Source organism: Octopus sinensis, linkage group LG13 (assembly GCF_006345805.1).
Source record: "Octopus sinensis linkage group LG13, ASM634580v1, whole genome shotgun sequence".
Classification (NCBI taxonomy): Eukaryota; Metazoa; Mollusca; class Cephalopoda; order Octopoda; family Octopodidae; genus Octopus; species Octopus sinensis.
The window spans coordinates 45,953,231-45,975,722 of record NC_043009.1 but is presented as its reverse complement, the minus strand read 5'-3'; the positions used below and the strand labels follow the sequence as shown (position 1 = coordinate 45,975,722).

General features: G+C 34.2%; 1 protein-coding gene across 2 annotated transcripts in view; it reads right to left on the bottom strand.

The window, feature by feature from the left end:
- Positions 1-22,492, bottom strand: part of LOC115218291 (glutamate receptor ionotropic, NMDA 3A-like) — an 810,188-nt gene that overhangs the window by 140,809 nt on the left and 646,887 nt on the right. For both annotated transcript variants that reach the window (XM_036508342.1, XM_036508343.1), the window contains exons 6-7: positions 15,155-15,305; positions 10,440-10,730 (exon numbers count right to left, since the gene is read on the bottom strand). In XM_036508342.1, the coding sequence (XP_036364235.1) occupies positions 10,440-10,730; positions 15,155-15,305 (442 nt within the window). The remainder of the gene's footprint in view (positions 1-10,439; positions 10,731-15,154; positions 15,306-22,492) is intronic.

Genomic DNA, 22,492 nt, shown 5'->3' with positions numbered 1-22,492 from the left:
TAACGGTAAATGGAATAAAAATTATGAGTGAGTTTCATAGATGTAAACTGTGGAAGCCCATCCTATACTGCTTACTTCAGTGTTTTATTGTTTAATTCCTCGTACCTTAAGAGGCTCAGAAAAAACTGAACGATAGCTTAATTACCAGACTCAAAATATTTGCTGAGGTCGAACTGGCGCTCCAAAGTTGAATACTTTAGAGTACTTAGTTTTCCACTGCGTACATCAAATACTGGTGGTTCAGCTTTGGATTTCATGAGCATAAAGTCAATAAAATCTCCAAAATTGATTCAGACGCCTAATCAGTCCCCAGTCAAGAACAAACTTTGTTGTAATGGGGAAAAGAATGCTGGAGCACCGCCTTTAGTCGAGCAAATCGATCCCAGGACTTATTCTTTGGAAGCGTAGTATTTATTCTATCGGTCTCTTGCCGAACCGCTAAGTTATGGGGACGTAAACACACCAGCATCGGTTGTCAAGCGATCTTGGGGGGACAAACACAAACACATAAACACACACACACACACATATATATATATATACATATATACGACGGGCTTCTTTCAGTTTCCGCCTATCAAATCCACTCACAAGGCTTTGGTCGACCCGGGGTTATAGCAGAAGACACTTGCCCAAGGTGACACGCAGTGGAAATGAACCCGGAACCATGTGGTTGGTAAGAAAGCTACTTCACACAAAGCCACTCTTTCGCTATTAATTAAAATATATATAACTACATGCTAATAATTAACCGGATTAACTTCATCCAGCTGTCCTTGAACCTCAGAATCTAGGGGACCTGAAAAACACTTGTCATCATGTATTATCTAACAAAAAAAATATATGTCCAAAGACGTCTTTTGGTATCACAATATAGAGCAGGAGGTAAATTTAAATGAAATAATCTTCCCCATTACGTACTACGTAACAGGAGAAACCACACTTTGCGATGCATCGACCCCAACGCATCATTTGTACTTATATGAATGTCGGAGTGTGTTATATTTTGAAATACGAGAATTTGAATAAATTATGCAGCTCGATGAATATACCTTTAGCACATTACACGTAATGTAGAGTATTGGCTCCGTCGATTAACTGATTCATTTGACTCAATGTCCTTTCGGACTAATATTCAATATTACTTGTTAAAACCACTGAATTCTATTACTATTTACTAGTCTGAAAGCTATTTTATATCATGAGGTATCCTGGCTACAAATGTACAGACACACACATATACACATACACACAAACACATACACACACACACAACTATATCAACGCCGTCACGCCTTCATTACCGACCTTGTCGATCAATCAATACTTATAAATCTCACACAAATGTGATAAATAGACTGGAAGTTTGGCTTTTCTAATCAGCAATATAAATCAATGGCTGATTAAGGCCTATTCATTTCTCAGAAATGGAATTTTTACGTCAATGATACACTGCTATACTGTACTACTACTACTACTACTACTACTACTACTACTACTACTACTACTACTACTACTACTACTACTATATGTGTGTGTGCATGCACCTATAGTGATTTTTCTTAAGGTGCGTTCACTTAACCAAATCACAGATTTCTTTCGACATCCCCCTTGCTTTCTATTCTCTGTTGTCCGGATTACAGCAACGAATATGATTTGGCCTTCACACCATGACATCATAAATATCAGCCTCCTCAATAAGAGATGTTTATTACTCTGATGATTTAGCTTTAATATCCAGTATCATTGTAAGAATCCACCATCTTATTTCACAGTCTGGTAATGCCACGGGAGTTATTGGCATTTCAACAGAAACGTCATGTCATTATCTGAAAGCTCAGTAAATCCAGCAAATGACGTTTTTACTGCGAGAGTATCTTGAGAATCGGGTGTTAAGATTTGTATTAGCAATGCTAAAGTTGCACTTAAAATTTTGACCATAATAAGAACATCTAAACTTTCAGAAAATCAGAAATAAATCTTCTGTTTAGTGGTTGATTCTGTAGTGATAAATAACGCGTGCACATGGATACTAGCCAAACCAAAATATTCGATGCTATGCAAGATGATACCGACCAGCAGATATTCCAAGTGATATTAAGCATGTATTACAGACACTTAAATATGAACAACTTGGCATTGTCAAAATTATATTGACCTTCCTCCACTCTGCGGAAACGTAAGTTGATCAAGGCATAAAAAACATCCGACGTCACTGAGATGTGCTGTCGCATGGCATGATAGAGTTAGGTGGGCGAATAGAGTTATGCGATTCTGAGTAGGGTAAACACAATGATGGTGATGATACGTACACACACACACACACACATATTTTGTGTGTTGTGTGTGTGTGTCTGTCTGAATATACAAAAAAAAAACATATATATATATATACATATATAGATATCCACATACATACATATACATATATAAATAGATGCATATATATATATATGGTGACCGCGTGTGTACCGTTGGCGATTTTTTTCCTCTGTCTTCCCTTCCCTGGATCTTTCCTTCTCCTATGTTTCCGATGAAGAGCTCCTCTCGAAACGTTAAACCCTCCTTCTTTCCTTCTTTCCTGAGAATCCAATAATACCATATTTGTTCCACGTCCTCGCGTTGTTGTGTTTTTTTGTGCTCCCATGTTTGGATTAACTATATATATATATATATATACACATAAACATATATAAACATACATGCACACATATATGCATACGTAGATATTTATATATAAACAATACATATGAACAGTGACGGCCTGGCCAAGTTGCCAGCTTGCTCGATGGCAAGTGGGCCCCTACGCCATGAGAATTCATATATGGGGGCCAATCCCCTCGAGTTTCAGAATTTTCATTCACTCCTGGAATAATGCATTAACTACTTCAGCCTGGGTGTGTTTGTAGACAGTTGAAAAGAATACTTTTAACAAATAAATAAATGATAGCAGTGTATTTTTAGACCCAGTCCGCCACTGCCTATATATATATATATATATATATATATATATATATATGTATGTATGTATGTATGTATGTATGTATATATGTAAATATATTATGTCACCATATATATATATATATGTGTATGTATATATATATGTATGTATCTATATGTATGTATATACATGTATGTATATATGTATATATATATGTATGTATATATGTATATATGTATATATATATTTATATATATATATACATATACATATATTCATATATCTATATATATACAAATATATATAAATATACATATACATTTATATATATACATATATAAATATATATATACATACATACATAAATATGCATAAATACATACACACATATATATTTATGCATGCATACATATACATATATACATGCATATATATGCATACTATTATGCATATATATGTGCATACATGAATATACATATATATACATGCATGCCTAAACATACATATACATATACATATACACATATATACATATATATATATATACATATATATTTATACATAAATGATAAATATGTGTATATATATATATATATATATATATATATATATATATATATATATATATTATATATATAAACACCACACATATATTTAATTGAACAATGCAATCATTATATCAATTTAAATGCTGAGCTATCCTCAGCCGCATAAATATATAGAAATCTTTAATCAGTTGAATATATTAATATGATTTTACTCAAATTCTCCAACCGAGCAAAAAGGAGAAAGTCCATGTTGTTACTAATGTGACTCAGAATATACTACACTTTTATGAACTGTATGAAGTTTGTTAGGGTCATAGCCTTTGAATGTTTGTGGTTCACGTTTAATTTATTAGTCTTTTTTTTTATCAACTACCAAATCTAAGGCTAGAAGACAGTGTTTGTTTAGAATGGATTGACGGAGTGAGTTGACAGTTTATAGTTGGGTGTGTTCGTAAATATTGTCAGGATTTAGAAAATTTATAAGTAACTGTCTATAAAGGAGGTTGGGTGGGGGAAGACCCTAAATCAAGATGTTAATTACCAGTTAAAGGAGCAAGACACTAATAAAACCTATGATGAGAGGAAATTATCATAGGGTACTATGGATGATTGTATATAAACAATATTGTAATGTTGTATGTAGATAAAATTTCAGATTACTAAAAATGATATTATAACCAGAATAGACAAAATGTGTATATATACCAATTTTCAACATTAGAAAGGTAAGATTACGTAGAATTAGTTTAGTATTAATAGTAGTACTTAATTATTTACTTTTAAGGTGGTTTCTATAAAGATTGCTCTGCGTATTTACTTATGGAATACCTGGACGATAAATCATGATATCTTTATATTAGTTATAAGCTAAGAAGCAGAAAAAAATCGGAAAAATAAGTTGTGCGCAGATATATACACATATAATAACTATGTGCACACATGCGAATATACACAAATATTTGTACTTTATTATGGGTAGGCTATAATCTTCTAGACTTAAGTAACTAGAAAGTTTATATTTCTCTTTAAGAACATTAATAACTTATAAGAGATAAAAGGTTAATAGGTAAAGATACCAAAATAGGAAAACGCAATAATAAGAAATTATAGGAAATAGTAAGTAAGAGAATATATATAAATTATATATAATACTAGCGAGTAAGTTCTCATCATATACGGCGTTAAATTAATTTCTCCTGTCTATGTTCAAGTGCAGCACCTATAAACACTAATTTAAATGTACGAGTGACACTATGTACACATGATACCTTTAGGTCTAATCTATTATTAACCAGGTTGCCATATACTTAAAAACTTTATAAGTTTCCATAGAGCATAGCTAGCATCCGTACCGACTATCTCTATAAGTCACATTGGTAATGAACGTACTTAAGTAGGTTTTTTAGAGTAGAGAAGTGGTTAGAAAAAAAGAATATGAACTAACCACGCAGCTTGATGTTAAGGATAAGGCTCGCAGTGTGGTTGTGGATTACATTGTTATAGTATCTATTTCGAAATAGCATAGATGTACTTTGAAAAGACAGATATGTGTGTGTGTGTGTGTGTGTGTGTGTGTGTGTGTGTGTTTGAACTTTGTAGAAGTTCTGACTGGATAGGAAAGCAATCAACACTTAACCGTATAGCTAATATAAATGGCGTAGCAAGAAGAAATCATGCTTTACTTTGTCTTGTTTTTCGTTTTCTTTTTAGAAAACAAGATGATCAGACACCTGGTGTTAGATCGAAGTAAATGATATTCGATCTAACACCAGAAAAATACTAAAGAAGGTCAAATACTTTCTAACCGATAAACATATTGATAATTTGCGGGTGTGTTGGAGAGGGTAATACACATACACATATGATTGTTGCAAAACTTTGTGTAATAGGTTTTGCCAAAAATACTTGATATCGTTTCAATATTTGAAGAATGATTTTCTTAAAAATATTAACTGTTACTGAAGGCTCAGTTACGCTGGACTGACCATGTCATCAGAATGACTGACAACTGTCTACTCAGACAACTGTTGCACAGCGAGCTCACGAAGGGTTCACACAAACGTAAGACCTAAACTGAGGTACAAAGACACTCTAAAAAGTAACCTCAAATGGAGCGCCATCAGTCCACGCGACCTCGAAGCCTCTGTCGCAGACAGATCAGTATGGAGATTGCTTACCTCACGAGTAGCAGCTACCTTCGAAGAAGACTGGCGACAGCATCTAGATGCTGCACGAAAAAGACGATGCAGAGCAGCATCTGCCTCAATCCATTCAACAGACTATCACTGTGACATCTGTGGGCGTCTGTGTACTTCCATCTTTGGACTGCTGAGTCACATGGACTCTCATTGCCAAGAACACAGACTCTGTCGTCATCGGACACCGATATTAATGGTTTGAAAAAAATTCTTAGAAAAAAAATGACACGAATTTTTGGAAGGAATTTTTCGCATTGCGTACGCAACCGGTTTCGTTGCTAAATTTTTAAAACTCACGTATTTCTATATTACAGGTTTTTGAAAAACTTAGCAACGAAACTGCTTAGACATACAATGCCAAAAAGCCCTTCAGAAAAGTTGGTGATATTTTCTTTCTATGATTTTTCTTAAAGAGATAATATATATATATATATATATTTTTAATTCGGCTAAGAACCTTTTAATGTGCATTTAAGAGCCCTTATGTCATTATTTGGCTGGCACATACTATCATACAGTAGGGAATATTCCAGGGCTGAATACATATGCGGAACTCCACTTTGTATAAGATTAATACAAGAATTATACAAAAGGAGAATGGAGACATCGAGCTTTAAGAGTAGATTGCAACATTTATTTCTGCACCGCATACTAACTTATACCATGATATTCCCCACCATCCAATGAAGCACCCACACACGACTGTTACTGAAAAATATTCAACTATATAATGATTATAAAGAATGATCATCTAGAATGGTATATGAATATAATAACTACATATTAAGCTAAGTGCGGTGCAGAAACAAACGCAGTGATCGACTATTATAGCCTGATATCCTCCATCCTCGTACTACATTAATCCTATCTATCTAACTATCTATCTATCTATCTATCTATCATCTATCTATCTATATATATATATATATATATATATATATATATATATTATATATATATATATATATTATATATATATATATGTGTGTGTGGTGTGTGTGTGTGTGGTGTGTGTGTGTGTATGTACGTGAAGGATAACACTGGTGGTGTGGAGATGAGAGGCCAGTATGCATGGGTGACTGCTGGTCATCCATAAGCAACCTTGCCCGGACTTGTGCCTGGGAGGGTATCTTTCTAGGTGCAAACCCATGGTTTGTGTCGTGACCGAAGGGAGTCTCAATATGTGTGTGTGTATTTATATATATATATATATATATATATAAGTTTAATGAGGATATCTATATGGAGTACAAAGTATTCCATACTAAATAAGTAATTCAAATACACAAACGAAGTTACGAAATAACTTTTTCTTGACAGATGTTTCTGGTTAACCATGGCTTATACCGTAACAAATCCATTACATAATAAAAACAAGGTTACCATCGGAGCATATATCCTACATGAAGTTGTTCGAATATTCTTGACAGAAATAAATAGACACCCCACAAAACATCGTTTTATGTTTATTCTAACTTGTAAAAGTTTATATATATATTTTTTAATTAACATTTATATGTTTCAGGTGACTGTTTAATCATGCAATTTACAAAAGAACCCTTGGAACTGTCTGAATTCCAAAGAGGCCATTTTGTGGCTCAATCAAAAGGTGAATATAATCAGCGCAAAATCGCAGAAAACCTTAGGATTCCGCTTTCTACAGTTAATAGAGTGATTGTGCAATTCACCAGAGAGGAGAAGGAGTCCACATCATCTCGCCCAAGTTGACCAGGGCTCTCTGACAGGACCCTTCTTTGTTAAGAGAAGTGTAGCGGATAATCCTAGGTTGACGTCAGTTCCAGAACATCTGGCAGGTATCTCCCCAAACATGGTTACTATGGCAGAGCAGCAAGAAGGAAGCCAATTTTTGAGCAGCCAATATCAAGCGGAGAAAAGTTTAGGCCAGTGAGAATGTGGAGAGGCCATAAGCATTTTGGGACACTGTTATATTTTCCATTGAATACAGATTTGCTGTACTTTCTGACAGTGATTGAGTGTGATCAAGAACTTGACGTGAAAAGATTAAAGTCAACAACGAAATATGAGATATAGATGTACATGCCACAGACAAACACACGTGCACATATGTATGGAACAAAGTGTATGCAAGTATAAATATATCTCAATGTACGTGTTGTGTGTGTACGTGTGATTTCAATAGCCATGAATCTGTGAGTTTGTGTGTGTCACAAAACTACAATACATCATCTCGGTGACCTAAATTTCTTTTCCAGAAAATGTATCAACCAAAATTAAAAGAATTATATTACGATATACGATGTATTCAGCGTCACTCAAAGATCCTCTTTTACTTCAAATTCCATTCTGCAATTATATTCACGAATTGATGTTTTTCCAATACCAAGTCTGCATTCATATGTTTCATCACGACTTGAAGCCAGTATTTCTATAAGATCCTTCCTGCTCATAACATTCTATAGAAAACTGTAAACATTATTAGAAAACTCTAATATCTATGTTCTATTTTCAAACATTGCAGCCTGTATATATCGGTGTAACGGTGATCGTCGCTATGTTGAATTACTTGTTACCTAATGAGATTAAACCGATCAGTATATATTAAATCAATCCTTCAATATACATTGCCATTTGCCTGAAAGCTGCACTCTGAATAGTGACTCATACAAACTTAGTTTCGAATAAAAATAAATGTTGTGTGAGTGTGACTATGTGTGTGAGTGCGTGTGTGTGTGTCCTTGCGTCCGTACATGCGTGTGTGTGTTTCAGTGAGCGTGTGAGCGAATGTTTATGTAGGAAAACAACTTTTGGCTGCATCGATATTCATTATTAGTCTGAAGAGCTACATGATTACCGAGCGGTGAGCAATGAATGGTAAATAGACAACAATACAGTACTGAATATGAAAATCTGCGTAAATTATATCAGGCTAAATAACTCAGATATTTTCAAAGTCAGAGTATGTTACTTGAATAAGTAAAGAAAGAAATGGATTAAGAATATATACGTACATAGGCAAAAATACTTTCATATACCAAGATATTTAGAAAGCACTCAGTGGTTAAGCAAACTTGATTAATTACATCAAACTATCAGATACCAATAAATGCAAATATAATTAACAACCATCCTCATGTATAAGTGAATCCAAGATTTCAAGGAATCCGGAGTATATAACAACATCAACAAGAATGAGGAATATCGCATCTTTATCTGATGATTACACCATACAAGACTGACGATTGTTTCTATTGTATCAGCATACTTAGATATTGAAAAGGTAAAAATACCAGTCAAACCAATATATCCTTAAATGTGCACATGTGCATTGCGTGTTCATATTTCTCTTTCCGGCTCCTACTCAAAACTGTTTACAGATCATAACCATGTCACGAACGCACGTTAGTGAGATGCACTTCGCGCATCGATGTTTAAGAAATGTTATGCTTATTAGATTACAAGAAATGCAGTTATAATGAAGGTGTTATATATTATTCAAATATTTAAATGTTTTTCTATATTTATGGGAGTTTTCAACGTAAGACTGGTTCTGCAATTCAATAGTTTTAATTTTGATATAAGTATATAATAATTTTCTCACTTCTAAAGTTATCAATATTACATGATAAAGCGTAACTGATAATGAAGGACAGTATATCGTAAAATTCCAGTCTTTCAAATCCTAAATGCACTTACTAAGATTCGAAGAATTTTGTTTTCTCCTAAACTTAAATGAAGAAGAATGTTTATGTAATCTAGATTTCCAAATTTTAGTAGAACATATGTAATGATAAATACGATCCCTAACAATTTCCATTCATTGATATACTACATTCTTCCTTAAAAACTGATTTTCTAAACGACGCATAAGATCTTTGTTTTTTAAATTGCAAAGGCGTTTATTCAGTCGTACGTAGCACTCATGGTGAACCAAACTAGTACAAACTCGCCTCTCAGTGTCAAGTATCGAAGCAGGATAATCAGAAGTATTCAATATTATTTCTAGAAGTTATCATAAGGGTACTATGGTACTATCTCTCTCTCCCCTCCTCTCTCTCTCTCTCTCTCTCTCTCTCTCTCTATATATATATATATTATATATATATATATATATATATACATATATATATAAAGTCTGTATGTAAAGAGGTTGTTCTTTCCTAGGGATAAATTTTATCGAAGCGTACACCAGTTTAGCTCTATATCGATTAATAATATTGGTAAGTCTATATGTGTATATGTACTAGTGTTTATTCTTGGTTCTTCTTCGATATTAGTACCTTGCGCTTCTGAAAATCCAGTTGCCGCTATAGAGATTTCCATAGTTTTCGATATTGGTGAAAAAATGTTAACAATATAAAGAAAATGGAGAATACATACATAGAATAATCAATTTATTTATTATCATGGTCAATTCATGCTGTATGGTATTTAATATTACCTATCTCTTGTTCAAATACACGCCACTAGGCACTGTGATATATTTTTCTTAGTTTATTTTTGCCATGATGTGCATGCGCATTCTTACCAGGAAATGTGCGTTCTGATTATTATTTAAATCAAAATCGTTCGCTGTCACATTACATTGTACAGTGCTTGCATCAATTTTCTTTGAACGTAATATATATATCCGTGTGCGCGTATGTATGTGTGTATACGCGTGTATATGTATGTGTGCGTGTGTGTGTAAGACTATACAAAACCATTTTAGCACGGAAATAAAGTTAGTAAAATGTAGATGTAAAGTAAATAAAAATTAATTCGTATATTTACCTGACTGAGGAACATTACGTGTGAACTCCGCCAACAGCTGTTTCCAGGCGTTGCTCGAAAATAAGGAACAAGAACCTTAAATGCGGCGTGTTCCAGCAACAATACAATAATTCCCAATAAAATACCGACAGTAAGAAGAACAAAAAGTCCAGCATGATGTTGTACTTCGAGCTGTGATTCCTCTTGTGTCATACGTTGTTGATAGCACTGGGCGTCTGCAAAGTGCACCTCTATCAAATCTTCAATGAAGCCACTTTGGTGATAGTCCAAAATTTTTTCAGATAAAGGAATCTAGTTGTTAAATAAATAAAAATGGCGTTAATGGCATTTTAGAGAGAGAAGGAGCTATATAATTACAAAAGGCGTTCTAATTAAGAAACATTGATAAAACCGAAGCACATCTATTGTCGGCCCTGAATTGTAAACATCATACACACTACTGCTTAAATGTAATTTCATTTACTTCTTTCATGGTTTTATTCCCTGCTTTTGTTCATCAATGATTTTTGTTCCCGCTATTTTGATTTTGATTAATTTTTATTTCTAGGTTTGTATTGTAATTTTTTTCTGCAAATATGAAAAATTAACTTATGTCTGTCGTTCGGAATTTTACCAGTTGACCTTTAAGATGGAAGCAAAGATCAACCTTTGTAATTTGATTTCTTGATAATATTTTAATGCAGGAAGACATCACGAATATAGAAGCTATTTCAGATTAAAGTTCACTGATGTAAAATTATATAAGTTGTCATGTTTTCAATGATTATTTCGCTAAGAAAGAGCTTCTGAAGTTAATCTCTTAATTCAATATATTTGAAAGATTTGAAATACACAATGTTTTTCTCTGCATTTAAATGTAATGAGGAGACTAAGAAGTGAAATAATTTCAATGTTTTTGTCATTGATTGGTCAACAGAAAAGAATTTCATTCATCATATTCTGACAAGCATTTATTGAATTACCATGGAAATCCAAATGGCGTTCGCTGTGTCAATGAGTGAACTGATGACAAAAAATTAATTAAAAATTTCTTTGGAGCATCACAGTTGTTTTACATATCCAATATAACAGTGAGTATATCACGAAATTCGAATCTGGAATAATCATCGTATTTTATTGTCTCTTCGGATCCTCATCTTTAATGAAGAAACGATTATTATTATTATTATCATTATTATTATTATTATTATTGTTATTATTATTGAGTGAGAGAGCAGTGCAATCCATCAAAGTGATACTGGGATAAAATATACGAAGCCCAGTATACCCATCATGACTACCCGTCTGAGAAGGGTACACTAGGCACATACATCACAACCGTATGTGAGCGACATGGTGATCTCATATATATCAAGATAAACAGCACATGACCTTGCAGGTGGGGCCCAGTTAGAATTTTCATCTGGTCGAGAAACTCATCACGCTCAAAAGGTCCCTGAATAAGGGTTGTTTAAGGATGTTGAACGAAACACCCATGTTTCCAGACGTGAATTATTCAAACCCCAAAGAATCCCTTTCAAAACATGGCAATGATGCTCCCCCACTACTTATTATTATATTATTATTATTATTATTATTATTATTATTATTATTATTATTGGTAGTAGTAGTAGTAGTAGTATTAGTAGTAGTAGTAGTAGTAGTAAGCTGGTAGAATCTTTAGTACTCCGGGCAAAATGCGTAGCTGAATTTCATCTGCCTTTACGTTCTAAGTTCAAATTCCGCCGAGGTTGAATTTGCTTCCAATCCTTTCGGGGTCGATAAGTATTAGTTGAGCACTGAGATTGATGTAATTGACTTCCCCTTCACCCAAAATTGCTTGCACTGTGACAAAATTTGAGATAATAATAATAATAATTTTTCTTTCTCTACTACCCACAAGGGGATAAAAACATAGGGGACAAACAAGGACAGACAAAGGGATTAAGTCGATTACATCGACCCCAGTGCGTAACTGGTACTCAATTAATCGAGTGGTACCCGCGTGAGCGGAAAAGACCACCCGGAAGACCTCCACGACAGTGGAGTGACGATTTCAAGAGGACGATTGGGATCACGTGGATGAGAAAGGCGTGATCCAGAGAGGAGTGGACAGCGTGCTGTGACCAGCGGTGTCAAATGGACGCCTGACGGACTGGTCGGTCAAAGTGAAGTGAAAGTGATTATTATTATTATTATTATTATTATTATTATTATTATTATTATGAAGAAGAATTAGGTGGAGGAGAAGAAGAAGGAGGATGTGGAGGAGGAGGAGGAAGAGGAGGAGGAGGAGGAGGAGGAGGAAGAGGAGGAGGAGGAGAAGAGAAGAAGAGAAGAAGAAGAAGAAGAAGAAGAAGAAGAGCGTGAAGCGATTCTCATAGTGTTTACTGGTTTGAACGGAATTTCGACAACCCGCTTGTCTTTTTCAAGTTCAATATTCAAGACTGATGATGAATGCAGGATTCCCGCACTTATATTTTTCAATTTCTATATTTTATTATTATTATTATTATTATTATTATCATCTATTAATTAATGCGGTGTGCTGGTAGAATCGTTAGCACGCCGGGCGTTACATGGCAAATTCCGACGAGATCAACTTTTTCTTTCATCCTTTCGGGGTCGATAAGTTAAGTACCAGTGAGACACTGGGGTCGTTGTAATTGACTCAACGCCCCACCCCCACCCCCATAAGAGCTGTCTTGTGGCAAAATTTTAAAATATTATTATTATTACCCCCGCCTTAGCGAAGGCGGAGGTATTGTTTTCAGTCGTGTTTGTTTGTCCGTGGGCAAGATATCTCAAGAACCGTTGAATGGACTCGGATGACATTTTCAGGGATGGTTGGCCCCGTGACTAGCACGAATTGATTAGATTTTGAGATCGATCCGATACCGGACAAGGATTCTGGGTTATTTGTTATATTTACTTTACATGATTACGACATTACGTTGACTTTCAAGTCGTTCTCAATTCTTTCCCTTTAGGTTGTTTCCAAAACTTTATTTACGTTTCTTTATTATTAGTTTTACTTACGTAGAAACTGATGGATAAAGAAATCAAACTTCATGAACAAACGGCAGCAAAACCGTTTAGAAATTAAATAGCACTAACATTTTTATAATATACTAGCAGTATCGCCCGGCGTTGCTCGGGTTTGTAAGGGAAATAACTATATAAGCATTTTTAGAGAGTTACTTCCCTTATAGATGCCAATTCGGGCTTTCTTAGCCATTTCTGTTTTGGTGTCTTCTTGACAACGCATTACGACGTTGATTTCCTTAAACTCCCTTCCCCACAGCTTAACGAGGGAGGGAAGAAGGGGGAGAAGCAAACACAGGTGCAGGTGTTTGAGCGTGGACGCCAACTCCGCCGCCATCGAAAAATATGCATTAAAATGGAATAAAAAATGATGTTAAATTATTTTTTAAATCGTAGTCTCATCGTAGACGCGCGCTAATAGCCAGACGGGCTCGATATTAATCACGACTATAGGATACCCGAATTTGGTTAAACTGCACCGCAAAATGTGGGAGGAGTTAGGAATCTAAATCGTAGGAGACAGACACTCACACAACTACAGTTTTATATATATAGATATAGATTATATATTATACGTACATATTAACACTTTACAATATACTAACATATATACATACGTCTATACATTGATAAAAAACAAAAGGAATACTAAAGGAAAGCCAGAATTTAAGAGAAGAGAAAATCAAAAGGTCTCGTGGTATTCATTTAAAAATTCCGGAGTAGAACTTATTAATTATTACCTCCGCCTTTGAAACTATTTTGAATGGTGAATTTGTTAACTCTGGCTTGTTGACTCTATGTTGACTCTCGATAAGGATAAACTATTCAATACATAAACTATTTAATTTTCTACAGTCACCTTCATATTCCATGACTACTATTGGGATCGATCAGGTACCGCACAAAGATTCTGGATTATTTTTGCCAATTTTTTAAACGTAATTTTTGAGAGCGGTTGGGTTAATTTTTAGTATTCTCGCTTGTAAAAGCAGTCAAGTTTATTTCAGATAATCTCGTTTTAAAAATCATCTCTGGTTAATCGTTGAGAGGGCTTTGGTGTTGCCTTGGCGGAGGTTTGCCTTCTCTGAGTGCTGCTGCAGCTACTGCCGCTGCTGTTGTTGTTGTTGTTGTTGTTGTTCGGCACAATTAGAATTTTCTTCGGGTCGAGTAGCCCATCCCGTTCAAAAGGTCCCTGAATAAGGGTTGTTTAAGGATGTTAAACGAAATACCCATGTTTCCAGACGTCAGTTATTTAAAACCCAAAGAACTTGTCTCGATACTTGACTATGATGCTCTCCTATCATCATCATCATCATCATCATCATCATCATCATAAGAAACGATTATTATCATCATCATTATTATTATTATTATTATTATTATTATTATTATTATTATATTATTATTATTCTGAGTTCAAATTCCGCGGAGACCGACTTTGCCTTTCATCCTTTCAGGGTCGATAAATGAAGGACTAGAGTACTGGGGTCGATCTAACCGACTGGCTCCCTTCCCCAAAATTTCAGGCTTTATGCCTGTAATAGAAAGGATTTTTATTATTATTAATAATATCATCATCATTATCATTATTATTATTATTATTATTATTATTATTATTATTATATTATTATTATTATTATTGTACTTTGCATCGGGTAGAATTTAGTTGCAATTATTATAGAAATACTCACACGTATAGTGGAATTTTTTGGTAGCCCTATTCCGTAACCATCTTCCCCATATGTCTGCCCGACAAGTTTTAGTTGACAATTTGGATCTAGTTTCGCGCGTGCATAATCCAATATAGGATAATCTCCGAGATATGCGTCTAACTTGCCGTCTCTGTAAATATATTTGTAAATAAATGAATACATAGCAAAATCACATTCGGTAGATACTGGTTGCATTTAAAAAGACATAAAACGATAGCAAGTAGGGAAATTAAAGAATAAGAGACAAGTATAAGAAAGTTTATTATATATTTGAAGAAATAAATATGTTTATTAAAAATGAAACATAAGATAAATCAAATTGGCATTATAATTTCAGTCAATAATTTGGTCGAATACGGAGGCTATCAGTGATTGGTAACCGTGGAAACTTAGTTATATTTTAAAACTTTAAGTTGCTGCGTAACTGCTGCCAATAAAAAAGAAACTAGTTGTTTGATGCATGTTTGATGTTGCATGTTTGATGTTGCAAGAAGTATTTTAGAATTAATTCCAGCCATGAGACAGCTCATAGCGGTTTCATGGACGACAGAACACCTTAAATCAGTAATTTAAGTCTGGTTATCGTTTATGATGTTCATTTTGATTGTTTCCACCTCATTAATTGAATATCGTTAAAACTGATTTTGTTTCAATGATGTTTGATACTTCAGAAGCTACTATAAACAAAGACGATGGCAGCATGTTTACAACATCAGTAACATGGCAAATAAAATTGAAAACATTGATATTAGTAATGGTAAAGAAGGATGCTTGCCATTTCTTGTTTTTTAATTACACGTTAGGAACATCGGTCTTTAGGAAGGAATATGTGAAAGATATTTATAATTAATCATCTGCGAGGAATTATTAATTATTTGTTCCGTTCATAAACATCACACATTGAGATTATTAAAAATAACACTGAAGTCATTTAGGATCCAAAATCCTAAATCACTTTTACATGAAACATGTTTTTATAGCAATCTAAACTAAATAAATTTATAATTATCTGGCATATGTGGTTAAGCTATCTAATTACGCTAAATACTCGTCTTCAAAACACAACCATAATTAAATACTGGTTTGAAATAACTGTATTGCAATTTAATATTTTACGAAATGTTTTTAACACTTCCGAAATCCTATTCAAATGTTGATACATTAACGACAGGCAAAATTCATGGTTGAACATATTTTTCTCTGTATATTGCAACTTCCCGTACCTACTCTAACCTCTATAACAAAGTATTGTGAATTTTAATTAGCAAAATACCAAAGCACATTCAGTAAACGCTTTATAGCGATACTTCATCAGCAGTAAATTAGCTTCCAGGTCTATATATGATTCTAGCCTATAATGTGTTGTATCAGAAAACATTACGAAGCTCAGCCTATGATATATTACAACAGAAAACTGAAAACCTTTGAAACCCTGATGAATATTAACAGCTTTTTTCTTTAGAAATATTCAGATATAAACCCCAATCGTTATTCTAAAAACATTACGAGTTTCTTCAAACAATATGACGTTTAACACGATGTTAAATCAGTATCATTCATCTATTATTGACACGCTATGCACTTCATCTTATTTCTTTCGAATTTTCATGAGTCGTATACGACAAAGACGAAAGGAACCAAGACGAAACACAACGTTTGTAAACTTAAAATTTACTTCTTATAAAATACAGTGAGAATTGTAAGGAAGTACAGTTCTTTGCATGTAAGCAGGAAAAAGGCTGTGATTGAAATAAGCCAAAACTTTGCAACATAAAAGATACTGAAACGACAAGAAAATTTATGAGCTGGGATCAGCCACTATATAGCATAATTAGATAGCTTAACCATAAATAATGCAGTTTTTTCAGTTGCATGAAATAAAAGTCGGAAGGGGACGGGATAAAATACCTGCAAAAACTTGCTATAAAAGCAGGTAATAATTTTATCTTGTGTTTATTCTTAGTGCAAGTTTTGAAGAGTGCAGTTCAATTTTAAAAGTTATTTTTTTCAAAGTTATGATGGAAGTTACCAAGTGGCATATTTGGCATATTTTGCTTTATGAGTTTAATAAAGGCAGCAAAGCAACGGAAAGTGCGAAAAATATTAATGCAGTAAATGGAGATCGTACAATAAGCGTAAACCAGTGTCAACGGTAGCTAATCAATACTTATTAAGCTTTATTAGGACAATGGAATTGGTCTTCTTTGTAAAGACTAACAGATAGACGATATACTATATCTGCTTCACTGTTTACCGAATAGACCTTCACATGGAATTGTTTCAGTGCACAGTAATAAGAAGTATCTATAATATAATGTGAACTGCTCAATTCGTATCTTCAACCTCTTTGCACATGAGCGAAACGAAAGAGTCTTAATTGAGGTAAATTATGAGACTTAAGTTCCTGGCAGCCCTATGGCAAATCAGAGAATTACCATCCTATAAAGTAATACATTTTGATGTATTAATTATTATTATCAGCACAGGAGCTAGTTTGTTAAGGAAAGACGAACTGTAATTACCTACTAAAACCAAAATCTGGTGTATTTTAATTCCAGTATAAGGAATATATCAATGTTCTACTGCACCCCGATTTTGCGGCATGGTACAATGATTAATAGAATATAGCTAATAAATTTATGTTAATAACACTTTAATATATTTGAGATAATTTAACGTATCAATTCTAATGCAGTACAGTAATTTGTTTCTTTTCATACACGCTCTCTAGTTCTTTCATTGTGCCTTAGGTACCGTTACTAAACACACACAACACACACAGGCACGAGCACACATGCACACACACATACGTGTATGTATGTGTGTGTTTAATATACTAATGCTAAAGTACAACATTAGTTTGGACAAACTTCTTATTGTTACCTATTGTTACACTTATTGTTACACTTAAATGATAATAATACACGGCCACCAAATAAAAGTCGTTTCCTCACCATCGCCTTCATTAACTCCCTTTGCCCTACGTAGACATGAAATTGTTCGAGATGTACTGATACACTTCATTATAATTGCTATATCTATCAGGCTTGACATGTTTATCGGCTCTACTTCTGCTAAATCAAGCTGTTCTACTAAACATTTCTGAATATTCTAACCCCTTTATATATCCCAATACTATTATCTCTCCAACATCATCAGAAGCAGCATCAGCAGAGGTGGAAGAAGAAAAAATTTTCTGCAGGAAAAGCAGTAAAATCTACATAATATTTTATACGATTCGTATTGTGTGTGTGTATAAATATATATATATATATATATATATATATATATATATATATATATATATATATATATGTATATGTATATATATATATATGTATATATATATATATATATATATATATATATATATATATATATATATATGTATATAATATATATATATATATATATATATATTATATATCCATATACATACATGTACATACATACAAACACACACATATACATGCATGTACATACAAACACACACACGCCGCACATGCATACCCACACGTATAATTTCCCTAGATCCGTCACGTTTATTTCTCTACAAATCAACTTTGTATTTTCTTTCCTTATCTAATTTGAACTATATTTTCCGGTTATTCTACCACATTTAGTGCCATTAATCTATTTATGAGTCCAACAGAATCACGTAGAGGACTTCAAATAAATATACACATAGATAAATTATTTAAAAACGAACTATTGACCTGGAACATTCTATAAGTACAAGACACCACACAAGCCTTCGGGAGTAACGGACAGGCTTACATATTATTTAATTCATAGCTCTTTTGGTTCAGCAACAACGGTTTTATAAAAAATCATTTTGAAAGAGCCAGTATCATGACTCTATACAAGGTTTCCGAGATTTATGTGAGATAGTGAGAATGTTATTTTCATATCACGGGCTTAGTCCGAATGCTTACAACAGAGCAGACTTCGCTGAAGGTACTCAATATGTCCCGTGGTAGTGTTAAACCGAAAGACGTATTAAGTTTATTACCCATAAAGGCATGGTGCAATTTGAACTCAGAACGTAAAAACTCATCATAAGGCATCAAATTCGAAGTACTTACATTTCCCTAATCTGCTGCCTTGGACTGATACTTTTTATCGATCCCGAAAGAATAAAAGTCGAAGTTGACTTCTGTGATATTTGACCTCCAAGTGTTGCAATAAATACCCCAAGTCGTTTTTTTCCGACGCTCTAACAACCCTACCAATTCGCTATATTTTATTTAGAGCAATGTAATTCTTGTGTTAAGATTTCGTAAAACATCTGAATTTACCTCTGTTTCTCTTGGACGAAGAGTCAGTTCTGCAACTCCAAATATCTCTCGCAGCCCAGCAAAAAATCATATCTAAACTCCCGAAATAAAGTCTTTAAACTTTGCCAATAAAGACCGTTATACCATCACGTTCGCAGGTTTTATTTTCTGCCTGTTTTATGACAAGAGTCGCGATGCAAAGTTTGTTAATAACTACGATAAGAATGCTAATGACAGCAGTAATTGAGTTATTGTCAAGAAGTGACATATATTTATCGCTCTGCCTTCCTAAGTACATTCTAGAGCCGATCGTTGGAGAAGCAGATTTAGACATGGTTCTTTGCCACTTGTCATCGATTTAGCTGTTCAAATCAGAAAAACAGCAAAGTTTCAACAATATGAAAATCTCTTCTTAATGTAAACTACAAAACACGCATCGACCAACTGATTGGTCGATTGATGGTAGTGATCGATACAACAAAGTATAAGCTAATTGATCCAGCTACAAGTATGTATGCACTTACATTCCACAACTTACAATAACAAATATGTTTGGAAGAACAAAAAACGAAGACAAAGGCATAGCTTCGTACAAATAAAGAGATAAGTCGATTGGCAGGTAGGTAGGTAGGAAGGTAGGTAGGTAGGTAAGAAGGAAGGTAGGTAGGTAGGTTGATTGGTTGGTTTATGGATAAATAGTGAGCTAGAAGCGTATGCACATAATTCTCATCGACTGGTAAACTATTAAAACAAAAAAAGGAATCAACATATTTGTACGCATCAACATGTCTTTCACTGGTGTATTAAAAAATAACAATATTAAAAGTATATAAAACTTGATTGCACTCTTAATAAACTGTCACTTAAACAAAATACACCTTTCGCTTCAAAGTATGCATTATTTATTAACACTGTTCATTATACTTTCTGTGTAATCCCCTCTAATCTAGGCTAGTATCCTGTGAGCGGAGTAGCTAAAACGATAATATCGAGCTAGCTAGGTTTTTATTTGATCGACCTCGGAAGAATGAAGGGCAAAATTGACCCCAGCGGGATTTGAAATCAGAATGCAACGAGTCGGAACAAATAATGCATAGCAATTTGTCTGACATTATAACTCTTTCTTTACTACCCACAAGGGGCTAAACACAGAGAGGACAAACAATGACAGACAAACATATTAAGTCAAGTATATCGACCCCAGTACGTAACTGGTACTTATTTAATCGACCCCGAAAGGATGAAAGGCAAAGTCGACCTCGGCGGAATTTGAACTCAGAACGTAACGGTAGACGAAATACCGATAAGCATTTCGCCCGGCGTGCTAACGATTCTGACATTATAACACTTCTCTCAGTCCACCGCCCTTGCATGCTTTATAATGATTACAAAAATCCTAGACGGTGTCTAAATTTATTTTATTATGGTGTCAACAAAAAGCTGTTGGAAAACCATATTTGACTGTTGTAAAAATATATGAGATTAAATAGTTTTCGTTATATATTCATTTATTTACTTATTATTATCTATATCAATAGGATATTCCTCAGCAGATTTAGTGGAGAAAGGGAAGTAGCTAGATCAAGATCCCAGATCTGGGAGAGTAGCGTCTACTTCAATTTTTCGACTGGATAAATACATAAACTGAAATGAATGCATTCCAGCATAAATCTAATATCAGTTTATTGGTGTAGACACAGAAGAACCAAAAGATTGACAGAAAAGGTATTCTGTTACAGTAAATGCTTGTAATTCCGTTTCAATAGAATAATATTCACAATCCAGTTCTTTTGTATTCAATCTATTATGCTTGTGCCCGAAAAAAATAGGAAAAAAAAAGGAGTCTCGGATCTTTCCACCGATCATTGTGTGTGTGTGTGTGTGTTGTGTGTGTGTGTGTGGTGTGTGTGTGTGTTGTGTGTGTGTGTGTGTGTAACGTGCATTCCAAAGCTCCTCAACGGGTATCGATAACTATACTACCATATAGAAGAGGAATTCTCCGATTAGTAGATATACATGTGGGAATCCGTTAGTATATGAAGAATTCATCCCCCCCCCAAAAAAAATGCAAGAAGATAGAATGAACAGGTTTTAATCTACATCACTCTCAAAGCTACTCCCCTTATGACGTGCAGGTACACAACTATTCATGGATCATATTTGTATAATATGTGCAATGTGTGAAACACTCTGCTAATACTAATACACAGAAACAGTCGCAGTGATCGGGATTAAAACCTGTTCATTCCATCTTCTGGTAATATAATTATGTGTGTATGTGCAGTTGTCCCTCACCATCTTGTAAACAGAAGTTCTATTCATCATTTGCGTATTTTATTAAATCTGTGTAATTCCACAACCATAAGTTTCCTTACTCAAATTAACTTCGAGGTAGGACAAGGTCAGCCTAGCAACCCACCACCTCAACTAATATTACCCTCCCTATTAAACTATTCTTTCTCATTGTTACCCTTGCAAATTCCTCTAATCCACTGCATTCCACCTCCCTCGTAGCCTCCCTACACTCACTTCCCTCTATTCAATTTCATACATCTCTGTATACCACTGTACACTTCCTCTAATACCAACCCACATTCATTATCCCACAAACCCCTGTTATCTTCACCGCCAACTCACCCCCTGTTCTGTCCATCCCCCGCTGTCTTCTCTCATACCTTCCTATATACCTTAGTAATCTTCCTCTGCCACAGAACTAGACACTTTACTTCCCTCAAATAATTGCCATTCCTTTTCTCACTATCGCAACCAATAATTCTGTAGCTTCCATCTCTAAACTTTAACAAGCTCAACACAATAGACTACCATTCATATATTACCCCAACCTCCTATTTATCTTCATGCTTTTCACCTCTACTACCATTTCCTTAGTAGCCTCATAATTAAACCCTCACTCGACTTCAACAATCTTTTCTCCTCTCACCATTCCTTGTCTTAATACCCATCTAATACACTTAGCTCTCCACATTTAATCATTCCATCTTTAAACATCTCTGCATTAAGAAATCTAAGATCTCCTCAA